The sequence below is a fragment of the Accipiter gentilis genome, chromosome 20 (genome assembly GCF_929443795.1).
Source record: "Accipiter gentilis chromosome 20, bAccGen1.1, whole genome shotgun sequence".
NCBI classification, from domain to species: domain Eukaryota; kingdom Metazoa; phylum Chordata; class Aves; order Accipitriformes; family Accipitridae; genus Astur; species Astur gentilis.
In genome coordinates this window covers 2,463,308-2,476,457 of record NC_064899.1, presented here as the reverse complement: position 1 = coordinate 2,476,457, position 13,150 = coordinate 2,463,308, and the positions used below count along the sequence as shown (strand labels likewise).

At 40.1% G+C, this 13,150-nt stretch overlaps 1 protein-coding gene across 7 annotated transcripts in view; it reads left to right on the top strand.

The window, feature by feature from the left end:
* CTNND2 (catenin delta 2) overlaps positions 1-13,150 on the top strand; it is a 665,464-nt gene that overhangs the window by 220,358 nt on the left and 431,956 nt on the right. Inside the window, exon 1 of one of the 7 annotated variants that reach the window (XM_049823919.1) lies at positions 6,549-6,820. The exons of the other annotated variants lie outside the window; for them this stretch is intronic. Within the exon in view, the coding sequence (XP_049679876.1) occupies positions 6,776-6,820 (45 nt within the window). The 5' untranslated portion in view covers positions 6,549-6,775. Of the gene's footprint in view, positions 1-6,548; positions 6,821-13,150 lie in introns of those variants that run through there. 7 annotated transcript variants of the gene reach the window in all.

Sequence of the window (13,150 nt, the reverse complement as noted above, 5' to 3'; positions counted from 1 at the left end):
TATTGCTAGTTAGGAAAAAAAAAAAGTCTTTCACTGCCTACGATGTGATGTTTCTTTTTTCTGTTCCTCTCATATTTTGAGCTAGCATTATGTGTCAGAAGGATGTGAAGTGAGACTTTGAGCTCTGAATTGGCATGGATGATAAAATTTTGGTTGATCAGGAAACCTTTATGAGCAACTTTTTGATGTGAAAGGGAAGTGAGTTGGTAGTCTTCCTTCTTAGCCTAATGCATTGCATTCAGCATTGCTGGGCATCTGGTGGACTTTTCTGATGCAGTGAACAGGCAACTGATTTATTCTGGAAGACTTAACCAGCTGTCATGCATATCAGGGCACTGATTTTCTTCTGGTTTAACTGCACTGATTTTCTTCTGGTTTAACTACAGCAGTTCAAGATAAAATATCGGTAACAGCTTACAGACTGCAAACTAGTCTCATTTGTGCTTATAGCAATACAGCCATAAATGCACATAGACTGTAGAAATAAAATATTCCTTTGCGGGGGGAATTTCTCAAATTTCTCCTATTTTCACTGCATAGGTCAAGAACCATGATTTGAAAATGAGGGGAAAAAATTTCCCTAGCGTCATGGCTTCTGTGCCCCCTTTTCATGCTTGCATTAATAGTATACTTTGAATAGTATACAGTGCTAAATAGTATAGAATAGCATTGACCTAGGAGAGGCAGGTGGTACGGGTTTCTTGAGATTAAATTTATCTATCAGGCCCAGTGGTTCTGATGGTGACTAAATCAACACAGAAAAAAATATGGAGATTATACTGTTTGGAATCACCTGCTTCTTTTTTGCCCCTTTTTTTACCCATCCCGCCTCTCTTTATTTAATAAAGTGCTCAGAGCAGCTTTCTGTAACTAGGCTCTGCAGAGGCCAGGTGATGTTGCAGGCATCCATGTTCTCTCCGTGAATCTGGGATTATCTTCAGCGTGCCTGTTTTAGTACAGTTTCCAGTGACGTTATCAGAGTTTATCCAAGATGGATTTGCTTCTATTTTGTTAGCATTTATAGAAGGATGAGAAGGTGGGTGCATGAATGGTCCCTTTTGGACAGGGACAAGGGAAAGTGGGAGTTATAAAAGAGTAATTCAAACTTCAGGTAGGAAAGAAAAATAGAAGGGACAGGTCCCCAAGGCTGGAGGGACAAAATATAATCCCATTTACTTTCTATTAATACTTCAAAATACAGACAGCAGCAGAAGTAACTACTCTGGACGATCTAAAAATCACAGGTAGTCAGAAATTAGGTGGCAGCCAAGTCAACTACCAAGAATAAAGCTAAAATTGTATGTGTGATAATGAAGTGCTTCTAACGCCTGTGCATTTACCAGTCTACCCATAGCTCTGTCATTGTCGGACACCTGCAGGTTTCACTGTGGCAAGTGCTTTCCATTTCCACTACATATAAACCTCCTTTAAGGGTTTGCTGGCCATTCCCATCATTATGAGTGGTATTTATGAACCCTATAAAAGGGACTGCTTGCCAGTCTAGGAATGGTAAAACATACTGCCTCTGGATTACCAGTTCTGGAAATGAAGCTGGCTGAAGGTGGTAGGGGAAGTGTTTTCATGTTGCAAATGGACATGTTAGCATACCTATCTCATAGCAAAATCATAAGATGTTTCATGCTGTTTTTAAAACAATCAGCACAAAAAAAAAGAAATAGAAAAGAATTCTCGGGTATCACAAGCCCAGGCTCCACAATAGGAGAACAGCTGAAAGGAGAAAAACTATTACATGGATAAATGTAAATTTTGGCAAAAGGCAAAATCCTTCTTTTTTTTCAGAATTCAGCTGCATTTTCAATGTTTGACTTTATCATGCTGCCCCAGCAGATCACACTTCAGATTTGATTGTCAGGAATGATAACCTTACTTTTAAAAGAGTAAACATGACATATGTCTAGTTAAACTGTGTAGCTATTAGAAATCTGGTAAGAAACTTCCAATGAACTTTTTAATTTGCAGATCTTCATTTTCAAAAATTTTCTGAACAATGCATCCAGAAAATCCTTTTGTAACTCAGAGAAACCACCAGTAACCCAATTAGTTGGGATTTAAGTATAGTACTTCCATAAGCGTTAGCCCTCCATGGTAGTAATTCTAGTTGACCTAAATCTGTGCCTACTGGAATCAGAGTGAGTTGTACTTCTGGTTTCCAGGAAGTCACAGAAGTGTCCAACCCCTCTCAAATTGTTTTGTTTTCTACTGTCTGACTTAAAAGTGGCTCATATTCTGCAAAATTCTTGCTGCGTGTTGAAAAACTTTCAGGAATACTTACAAAGCTGATACAAAATGGTAGGAAATGTCTTGGTAGCTCTTCTAACAAAGTTGGTTAGCAAATCTTCAAGTGCTTAGGCACGTTCTTTCTTAATGTTACTGAATTGGTTATTCCCACAGACAGTGAAACAGACTAAGTCTTAAAGACTCTTGAGGCCTGTAATATTTTTTAAAAAGAATTCTGCTACTCATTAGTGTTGCAGAACATAAAGAGCAGAAGTTGATGGAAATAAGTGCTATATATGACTCTCTGTTCAGAGCCGGAGAAGGGCTCTCTCATTTATTACGCAAGAACCAGATTCCCTGTTTACATTATTTGCCTGAGCTGAGTATATCATGGAAGAGAAATTGCAGGGATCTGCAGAGCCACCGTGCACAGTATCACACAAACCCCTTACTTGTTCTTAGAGTGGTCTTCCCCACGGGGTTACCAAATCGAGAGAGAAACATGAGTATAACACAATAAGAGATTGTGACACAGGCACGAGCTTCTGAAAAACATCTGAGGTTTTGCAGTACTTGCAGTGCAATTTCATGGTAACTTAGATGTCACAAACCAGAAAATGTCAGTAGAGAAAAGGGAAAGATTCTGCAGTAACCTCTGTCTGCATACGCATAGATTGTCAAGCAGAGGAACAGCTAAATGTGCCCTAGAAAGGATTTAGTAAAAAAACAAACAAACACAACCCATTATAGAAGCTGGGTATAGAAATTAATCCAGTAAATATTTGTGTGATTTGAAATGAAACAATCTTATTTCTGCTTTGTACAACAATTTATCCTGTGCATGCATCCTGCTGGCTCACTAGACACGTTAAGGAGAGCACAAGCTAACCCTTAACTCTGGCCTTAGTACGACTGCCTTGAAATGTTTACAGCTTTATCTCTTCTGAAAAACATAGATTTGAGTATTGATGGTTTTCATTCAAATTAGAAAGAATCCACCTAGTCGCTACACTCTTGATGTTTAGAGATGTTTTAAATAATTCTTGAGGAACTGGTGTGAAAAGGATGCAAATGTGCTTTTGTGTAGCTTAAAGTGAGGTTGTGCATGTTAGCATAAAAACACTGAATTGTGGTTCAGAGATAACGGTTCATTTGCTGCATAAGCAATAGAAGAATCCTGCACTTAACCTCCTTTCTCCGTATACCAACTTAAAGGCAGTTTTCCTTGGCTAAATATTACTGAAAAGCCTAAAATACATTATAGGATTTCCTTCTACTTCTTCCTGTCCAAACTCTCAAAGTTTGCACAGCTTCAGCATACAATAAGTCAAACATCTACAGAGCACTTAAGGATTTGATCAATTTTAAGTGGATAGAAATTTTTGTGATTCAGAAAAAGTACATATTCTAATGACAGGAAGGGTATATGGCTTTGGAATGAAAATAGTTTTCTTCCACTTTCATCAATCAGTTTTATGAGATAGGATCCCTTTATATAAAGGTGGCAATCTGAACAAATGTCAGATTATTGAACAACTCTTTCATGAATATGTGGCAATCCATTTTAATACCAAACATTGATCTTGGCAATGAGAGTGAAATCCCTTTGAATTTTATTGTTAGGTTAAATTTCTCTATTAAATATACTGCAAAACTGCTGCAATAGTTGCAATGACTTTGTAGTACCTGTTTTCTTATTTTTTCAACAGAGCTTTCCTGAGACGGTGATGCATGTTAGCACAGTGAAATGAAACAGGATGGCCGTTCACAATATTGCAATGAAAGAGAACATGCTCAGACTGCTGCTGTAATTAATTACCCCTTGGAGATATTATTTCATGTGGAGTAGATGTTCTTCTATTAAATTGCCATTTATTTGTGACCTTTAATTTATCATAAACAGCCTTCTTTCTACTTCCTAGGCAGCAATGGAGAACAACGAGAAATTGTTGCATTGCTCTCCTTAAATGACACTTTACAGCTTGGCAGAGTTACATGGAAGCTAGTAGGTTTGCCATTCAGGAGCTAAAATAAAGGGCTTTGCAACGTGATTTTCCATCCAGTGCCCCCAGCAACATTTTACCTCCTTGAAATTTTAGAAATACAGTTAACTGTTGGGTTTTCCCCTTCCAAAAGTTTCTGGGAGAAGCAGCCAACTGCGTCATTATTATTAGTATTATTATTATTATTGTTATTATTATTATTACTGCATTGGCCTCAGCAGGTGTTTAAAAGGAGTTTCTGATGCTAAACCTCTGCACCTGCTTAGCTACTTTCTGTTTCTTCTCTCTGTCCACTTTTGGGGGGAGTTGAGGGCAACCCCTGTATTTAGGGCTCCCCCAGGGAGCATGGATAAGCCCAGGGAAGGTTGGCAAAAGCCGAGTCAGCGTTTTTTTTCCCTTCAGACCCTGAAATGTCACTCTTCCTTCCTCAGTGCCTGTACTGTGTCCTATCAAATCAAGCAAAACTGACCTCAGCTTCACTGTGACATTTTGAGAGAAGACTACTGAAATGTGCACTGAAATTTTAGGACTCCCAGTCAGTAATGGTAAATATTAATGATAGCGGATGTTAGACACCTGGTGGTTGTGGTTCAGAAAAGGGGGGCGGCTCTTTGTAGGTGGAAAGGAGACGTTTCTTTAAGATCTGGATCGAATATGGAATTCAATAAGGCTAAAACGCAAGCCTCTAGTGCAATCCTTTAGCCTTTTACCTATACATAGGCAGCAAATAATGAAGGCTGTGTGGTATGACTTTTTTTTAAATTAAAATGGGTATAATAATCACATTTCGTTGTGAAGGGAAGGGCTCATTTTGGAGTGTAAGCTGATAGTTTATCCACATGACGTATTTGAATATGAAGCTCATACTTATGTCAAAGGGAAGGCGATTTTTCCCGACAGGCTCTTTGTACACCAAATAATCAAACAGTTGCGTTCCTCCGGTGTTCAGATCAGGCGGGTGTTGGCCAGCTGAGACGGGCAGAACGAACAAGGCGCTTCGGCGCTAAGTCCTCAGAAGCAAGCTAAGCCTTTGTGACTTCAGCAGGATAACTGAATTACTTAAACATTTGTGCTGTGCCGAAGAACAGTAGTGATCTTTCACAGGCATAATTACGTGGACGGAGGTCTTGCGCGAAGTTGTAGGAGTTGTCGTTGAGTATTGCTGGAGCCTCCTTTCCACCTTGGGCATCCCGGCGATCCGTGACCCGAGGTGTCGCAGACTCCAGGGCGTACGAGGAGCCGTGCGGCGTCCGTCCGTCCCGCCGATAGCGTGAGGGGCCTCGGGGCTGTGCGATGCCCGCGTCTTTGAGACAAAAGGTCGCGCAGTCTGCAAGGCAGAAGTTAGGAAAAAGACCAAAAGCTGTGCCCCGAAATGCAGCGTTTCGCGTTGCAAGAGGCTGATGAGCTAAAGAACGCGGGTTTTCATTAATCTCAGGGTGAAGTTATGCTAACACGGGGATTCTGTAGTAGTGTATTGACTTCAGCTCTGTTAGAAAACCTAAATAAATACACACAGGTATGAAGATTGATCCGTGCTCGGGCGGGGAGGGGGGGGAGGGAACGAAGGAAGAGGCTGCGAGCCCGGGTCTCTTCTGTCAGGTGGCTGGAGATAGAACGAGAGGAAATGGCCTCAAGTTGAGGCAAGGGAGATTTAGGTTAGATATTAGGAAAAAAAAAATACTGAGAGGGTTGTCAGACATTGGAACGGGCTGCCCAGGGAAGGGGTTGAGTCACCATCCCTGGAGGTATTCAAAAAGCGAGTGGACGGGGTACTTCAGGACCTGCTTTAGTGGGCATGGTTGATGGTTGGACTCGATGATCTTGAAGGTCTTTTCCAACCTAAATTATGATTTTATGATTCTATGATCTGCCCGGCTCCCTGCTTTCTCCCCATCACCAGCCCGCCTTTCCATTGCTGCGCCCGCTTCTGCTTGGCGGCGGGTTCCCGGCCGCGTGTGGGCGAGGGCTGTCGCGGCCCCCCGTGTCGGCGAGGGATGTCGCGGCCGCCGTGTCGCGATGGCTGCGGGTTTTTGGTTGAGGGGGGGGGGGAGATGTGTGTGTGTGTGTGTGTGTGGTGTGTGGGCGCGAGCAGGGCAGGGGCCGCGAGGGGCGTGGCCTGCCGTGAGGAGGTGTTGCACACGGGCCGGGCGGTTGCCATGGAGACCTTTGTGCCCGCCGCAGCCCGCCCGCCTGCCTTCCCCCGCCGCACTCCCCCCCCCCCCCCCCCCCCCCCCCCCCCCCATCTCGCGCTGCCCGCGCGGGGCCGGCGGCAACCGCCCGCCCGCCCGGGCCGGGCCTTGGCGGGGAGCTGAGGAGAAGGGCCGGCTGCCCCCGTCCGCAGCCGGCGGGATGGCCGGCAGCCTCCGCCGGGCCGTGGTTTTGGGTCAAGTTTCTTTTTCTGAAGTGGTAAAAGGAAGGGAAAATTGAAAATTTAAAAAAAAAAAAAAAAGAAGTATGATTAGACTTGCTTGAGCTGCTGCTCGGGAGAGGAGGGAAACCCAGCTCAGCTTTGAGGGGGGGGCTTCCCGGAGCGAATGCTGAAGTGGTTAAGGAGATTAATTTACAAGCGGGCGACAAAGGTAACGGGGTGTGTGTGTGTGTGGGGAATCGCTTCTTTGGGGCTGCTTTGGAGTTGGGTTGTTTGGGAGGAAATGAGAGATTTCGCGAAAAGGTGTGTAACTTGTTCGAGACGCCGCTTCTCAAGGGCTTAGAAGTATTTTTGGACCTCAAAAAGATTTAAATCTCGTTATGCAAGGGCATATAGGTACCGGAATTGCTAGATTTTTAAAGTCCACGTGAAATGCTCTCTAACCTGCTAGATTTGGGTCGGTTGGTTTGTTTGTTTGTTTCTTTTTTTTTAAAAAAAACGAGTTCTTGGCTCAAAAAAAAAAAAAAAAAAAAAAAGAGAAAAATGGATACTTGAAAGTGCATTAAAGGCAACAAAGTAAATGTTAATCTTCAGTGGAAGTGTCTTGTTTCCCCAAAACGCTTCATGTCCTTACTCAGCAACACTGTATCTATCTGACTGTGGTCATTTCTTGTTTCAACTTGTCCAAAGCAAAGACTTAAGAAGATCGGTAATTCCACCGAGATAAAATAATTTAACAGGATAATCTTTCTTGTGAAAAAATGTATTTTTGTATGTGCATGCTTTGAGCTTACAGACCTGTTGCTTCGTACTTTTACCCTAGAAAATGTTCCAAAAAAAATACCATGTACTCAACTGTAGCGATATCTTTTTTTTTTTCAGGTTATAGTCTTAAATAAGTGAGAATGGGATTTGCATCTCTTATGTTTAACCTTTAAGTCTTTAGTAAGCTTTCCAGGTAGATTTTTTTTTTTTTTTTTTTTTGTGTGTGTAGATGGGTCAGCTAATTTGAAATTCATTACAGAAGATTAATGAAAATAATGCATAGTTATGATCTCCTAGTTTCATCTGTTGCTGCTCAAATTCCAGGGAAATGTGACTGACTGTTCAAGAGATTAAATAAATGAGTTTCATGTGGAAGTCAGTTATGTGAAAAAGTCCCAACAGTCTTTTCTGACACAGATCTGGATAGTTGTTAAGGTAACAGTTTATTTACTAGTTTGATCTTTTGCCTGAAATTGAGTGTAATTTCTAAAATGTAAACACAAACAAAAATGTAAAAACAAACAATCACCCCCTTCCCATGGCTAGTGCTTCCTCAGCAAAAAAAAAAAAAAAAAGGGGCGGGGGGGGGAGAGGGGGCTTTAGAGCAGATTGGTTTTTGCATATTATTCCTGACTCAAGGCACTGCAGGAATATGTGATGGTGGAGTAATATAGTTTAGCAGGCAATTGCATTTGTCAGATTAAATGAATAAACATGTACCCCCCCCAAAGCCCATAGTTAATAAAAGGTATGACTTTAAGGGAATTCTCTTCTGATATAACCATAGCTGTTAGTTTTTATTAGTTAAAATTGGAAACAAAAGATTTTCTAGATCAGACTAGTTTAACTGCTCAGTCTTAAGCTAAGGGCTGGGTGTTGTTTTTTTTGTTTTTTTTTTTTTTTTTAAAAAAGGTGTATTCCAGAGTATTCAGCATGAAAAAATGCTACTTCAGATGTTCTGATCTTTAATAGACCAATGAAACTACTTTAATTCCTTCAAGATCAGGAACTAATTTTATTTCAGAAAAACTTTAGTAAAACTAATTCAATGTTTGACTGGCACTGAGTAGTTTAAATGCTGTATGCGATTGATTCAAGCTTGTTCCTAGTTGATCCAACTAGTCATTTTAACTAGTTTGCACCACTAGACTGATTTTAATAAGACTGCTTAACTTGTTATGTGCAACTTCTGGGTTGACTGTGGTGTCTTAAAGCATGCTCATTACTGTGGATTCTTTCAGTAGCTTTCTAATTCCATACGGTTTAATTTTAGTGGCTCCTGAAGTCGAGTGTCCAGAAACTTGTTACCTTCCTCTTCTTCCCTTTAAGATGCACTGCATAAAGACCCCAGTTAGTCTTGGCTGCGGGAAGAACACTAAAGTGACTCAGAACCAATTATGCAGGGACTCCTGGAGCCACTGGTGACAGAGCAGTACCTGAAGTTGTTTTAGCAGTTAATTCCAGTCTGCTTTTCTAAAGTCCTCTGAGTCATGTGTAGAAATAAAAATTCAGTGAAGTCCCTAATAGAGAGTGCCCTCAGTGGAACCTCCTGTGGTTGATAAATATTTCAAGAAGCTGAAAGTTAGTGATACATTTTAAATGCACTGCTAAGCTGAGATACTTCATGGTCCTTTGCATACACATTTGCATTATTCATTTGTGCTGTGCAGGTAGATAATGGGCCAAATCTATCTTTGGTATTACTCCACTGATTTCTGAGTTACTCAACTAATTCAACCGTATGTGTACATCTTGATTTTTGGAAGTTCAAGGCAAAGTTGGAATTACTTCAGTGATTTTATTATACAGGTAATAGTTGTTTATGTACTAACTAATGATGTTCAGTAGCTTAGGCATTCTTTCATTAAAATAGTTGTAAGCAGAAGGTATAATTTATTTTTTTTATTCTTCTTCTTCTGAAATAAACAAAAACAAACAAAAAAACCCCACAAAAAACCCAAACCCCCAAACCAACTTGTTTAGTGTTCTAGTTGCTGAATCCTAAAGTGACTGACAGAGAGATATGATAAAACAGCTTTCTGTCATTGGTAAAAATTCATCCTAACAACCTACTAAAGTAAAAAGTCTTGACACACTTTTTTGCAGCATGATGCTTAAAAATAGAAACTCTCTCTGTTTTAAGCAACTTTCCATGCAATGGGTCTGTGACACTAACACATGCTACATTTGTGTTTGTGCGCACGTATACAAATGCTTATGTATACAAACTGTATACATAGCTGCACTTAAAATATATTAGGGATTTGCTTTTAACCTATGAGGAGAGGCAGAGGTAACAGAAAACGGTAAACCCTGATCTAACAGCATGCACTAGATTTAAAATGCTGACACTGGGCAGGCCGTTCAGATGGCATGGTAGATAATACATGTGACGGAAGCTACTGTCCCTGCATTCAGGTCTGGTGTATGAAAGTGGTTATTGTTTTTTGGTTTTGCTTTTTTCTTTCTTGATTTTATTTATTTGTTTTAGTAGAGATTGATGTTGTAGGAAATAATTGGGTTAATTTTAATGAGAAATTTAAAATATTTCCTTTCGAGATCCAAAGAGATCCTTTCAGAAAACTCTTAGCGTGGGGTTCACGCTGTTACGGATAGTTTCTGCCAGAGGTCAAGACCTTTGTATGACATTCTCGGGATGTTCATTCCATTAATTGGCTTTTGAAAAAGCTAACCTGACAATTAAAGCAGGAACTTCATCCTCCCAGCCATGAACACATGCAACACATCTCTCTCAATCTTGAGTGCTACAAAACTGTACAGTTTTAAGGATCTGGAAGAAAAACTAGTTGGAAACACAGCTATATGTCAATCGAAGTAAGGCTGTCCTTAACACACCCTTGTTTCTAACACTTTCTAATGACAGCGTGTATGGCCAAGTTATTCAGCAGAGGTCCTTGATTTTGTGGCAGTGTGGTGGAGCAAATCGGAACGTGGGAGTTGATAAGAAAAATGCCTATAGATTTAGTATATTTTGTGTATTACCTTGGAATTATCACAGTTGTGTTTAATTTGTATTTAGACCAGTTCTAGAAGTTTTATTCTCAGTGGACTGAAACATGTTGAAGCCAAATAACTTTCATGGCTTTAGAAGTTGTCAGAGAGGCTAAGGGTTGGAACACCTCTCCCTTCTGTGCTAGGAAAGGCTGTAAAAGTCTTTTGAGACTGCAATAAGCATTCATTGACAGTTTCTGCTAAAACTATGGGCAGAGAAATAGTATCTATTTGAACTGTTGAGTTATAACATTGAATCAGTTGGTGATCAACAGGTGCTCAGATAGATGTCATCATGTTGGTTTTGTTTTTTTTCTAGCTGTGGCCTCAGTTTTCCTGGTAGCAATGAATACTGATAATTTTTGTTTAAAGGAAAAATTGCATTCTTCCAAATAGTAGTATCACTGAGCAAGTGTTCATCACATGTTAAGATGTTTTGATTGTGTAATAAATAAATTAATACAATTATGGCCATTCCCTTAGGGTTGTACAAGTCTTGTTTAAGGATATCTATATCTGGAGTGGTAGCAAATGGTTCATTTGGAAACTGAGGGCAGATGCCTTTGCTTTCCATTACGTACAGGTTCTCATTCTGGCATATACGTGGGGCTCTTTCAGCTGAAACACGTACCCATTCCTTGTTAGACTTGCACAAACAGTGGCTCGAAGATGATGTTGGCTGCCATGGTGAGAGAAAGGTGGACTGCTTGTCCAGCCTGCCGAATGGCCCAGCAGACTATATAGGAAGGAACAGCATCTTCATTATGTCCTTGATTGTGCAGTTGCTCATTTCTATTTTGTGAAACCACTACACAGTTGGAATGGGTGGTAAATCTGAAGTCTAACATGGTTGAGTTAGCCTCTGCTGCTTGACTTTTCACTTTTTTAGTGAATTTATTGGTAACCTTATTTCAACAGTAACAGGCAGTTCTATTTTGATTTCTTACCTGAGCTGACTTGGTCCAGTATTGACTTTGCTTTCCGGTGTTTCTAACTCTTTCAACTTTTCTTAAGTGCCAGAGTTTATGAATGTGCAAAAGGGACATGCCAAAACCTGATACAAATTCTCTTGCATAGACGATTAAGATTAATCCATCATCAATAGTGTCAGAGGGGTGCTGTTGACTAAAATGTAGATAACAACATAAAAGTGAAGAGGTGATATTACACACACTTGTGGTTTTTTGCTGTTATTTTAATGGCTTATGTTCAGAAGGGTCAATATTTTATCACTGGGACCAGTCTAGCATGAACCTTCTAATGCTTTTATCTTTTAGACGGTCAAAGCTGTTGGTTCTCACAAGCTGGCCTTCAAGCAATAGAAAAGTCAGCCTGTTCCTAGAAACCTCTAACTTAGAAAACCTTGAAAATTCTTCTCCTGCAAGAGATGATTAATTGTCAATAAATAAAGACAAAGAATTGAAAGAAAAACTTCTGCTAGCAGAGATTTTAAACAAGCAAACAATAAAACTCCAACAAACACTTTGGCAATTTTTTTTTTTTCTTGTTTTTCTTTTCTTTAAGTTTGTGGTGTTATGTGTCTGCCCTGCCCTGATTTCAGATCAGATTTCTTTTGGCTCTGCAGCTGACTCTCCCAACTGTCTTCGGATGTGCTAAAAATTTAATAGCCAAATTTCAGATTGAGAGTCAAGCATAGAAATGGCTCGATGTCAGCTTTCTGTCAGGAGCAAGTTCTCATCTTTGTGCTTGGGCTGTATTCCTTTTCTCCAGCTCCACTGCACAGTGGCTCAGTTATTTTTCATTGTCTGTCTTTCTCTGCTATTCAAAGCCATTATCTGTGCACAGCCCCGTACTCGTAGGCTATGACTCTTTAAATAATTTTCGCATCTAACTGGTATTTAGTCACATGGGTAAAAACTTACTGCTGAGTCCTTCAGAAAAGCTACTGTCAGCCTAGTCTCTGCCATTAGCTGAGGACAGAACCGGTCCTTGGTTCTTGTATGAAATTCATTGCCATTAGGGAGTAAAGTTTGTGGCTGCTGTGTCAGAGGAAATATTTTTGGTGATTTGTCTCTAGTATTTTCTTTTTTTTTTCCTAATCAAATCAATGATATGCAGTGAAAGTTGAAACAAGTTCTCAGATGGTTTAAAATGAGGTATCAAGATCTGCTGAAATGAGTAGAACTTGGCTGACTTAAGAGGAGGTAAGTCTGTGTTGGGTTGCTTTATGGTACCCTTGTAGCTGTTGAAGAGACTTCCTGAGCTTCCAGAATTCATAGGTTTTGTTGTGCTTTTGCTGAAACTGTTACACAACTGCTTTAAGTAACTTCAGGCATAGTAAACTAAACCACCTATTGGCATATTCTATGCAGGAGGTGAAACGTCCGCAGCTCTATCTATGTAAATTGTGTTGTAAATAATTCACTCGGAATGATGTGATTAAAAGAGGAAAAAAACCCCATATATAAACTGCGAAAGCCCTTCAGCTTTCATAAATAAATTTACAGCATCCTGATCGTGTTTGTTCCCTTCTAAACAGTCATAAGGTTAGACATTGCATGGGAAAGGCATGTGCTCGACATTCATAAAGCTTCCAAACACTGAAATATTTTTGATTTAATTTTTACCAAGCACAGATGCCTAAAAAGTCATTCCCATTAAATGATATGGTGGTGCTAGGATTAGGTGAATAGTTTGTGTTCCCCAAACTATTAATTGAACAAACATACAGAAAAGAATTTAGAGCAGTTTTAATGTAATTGTTCTCATACAAGATGAATACTACATACACCTATTGAGTAAC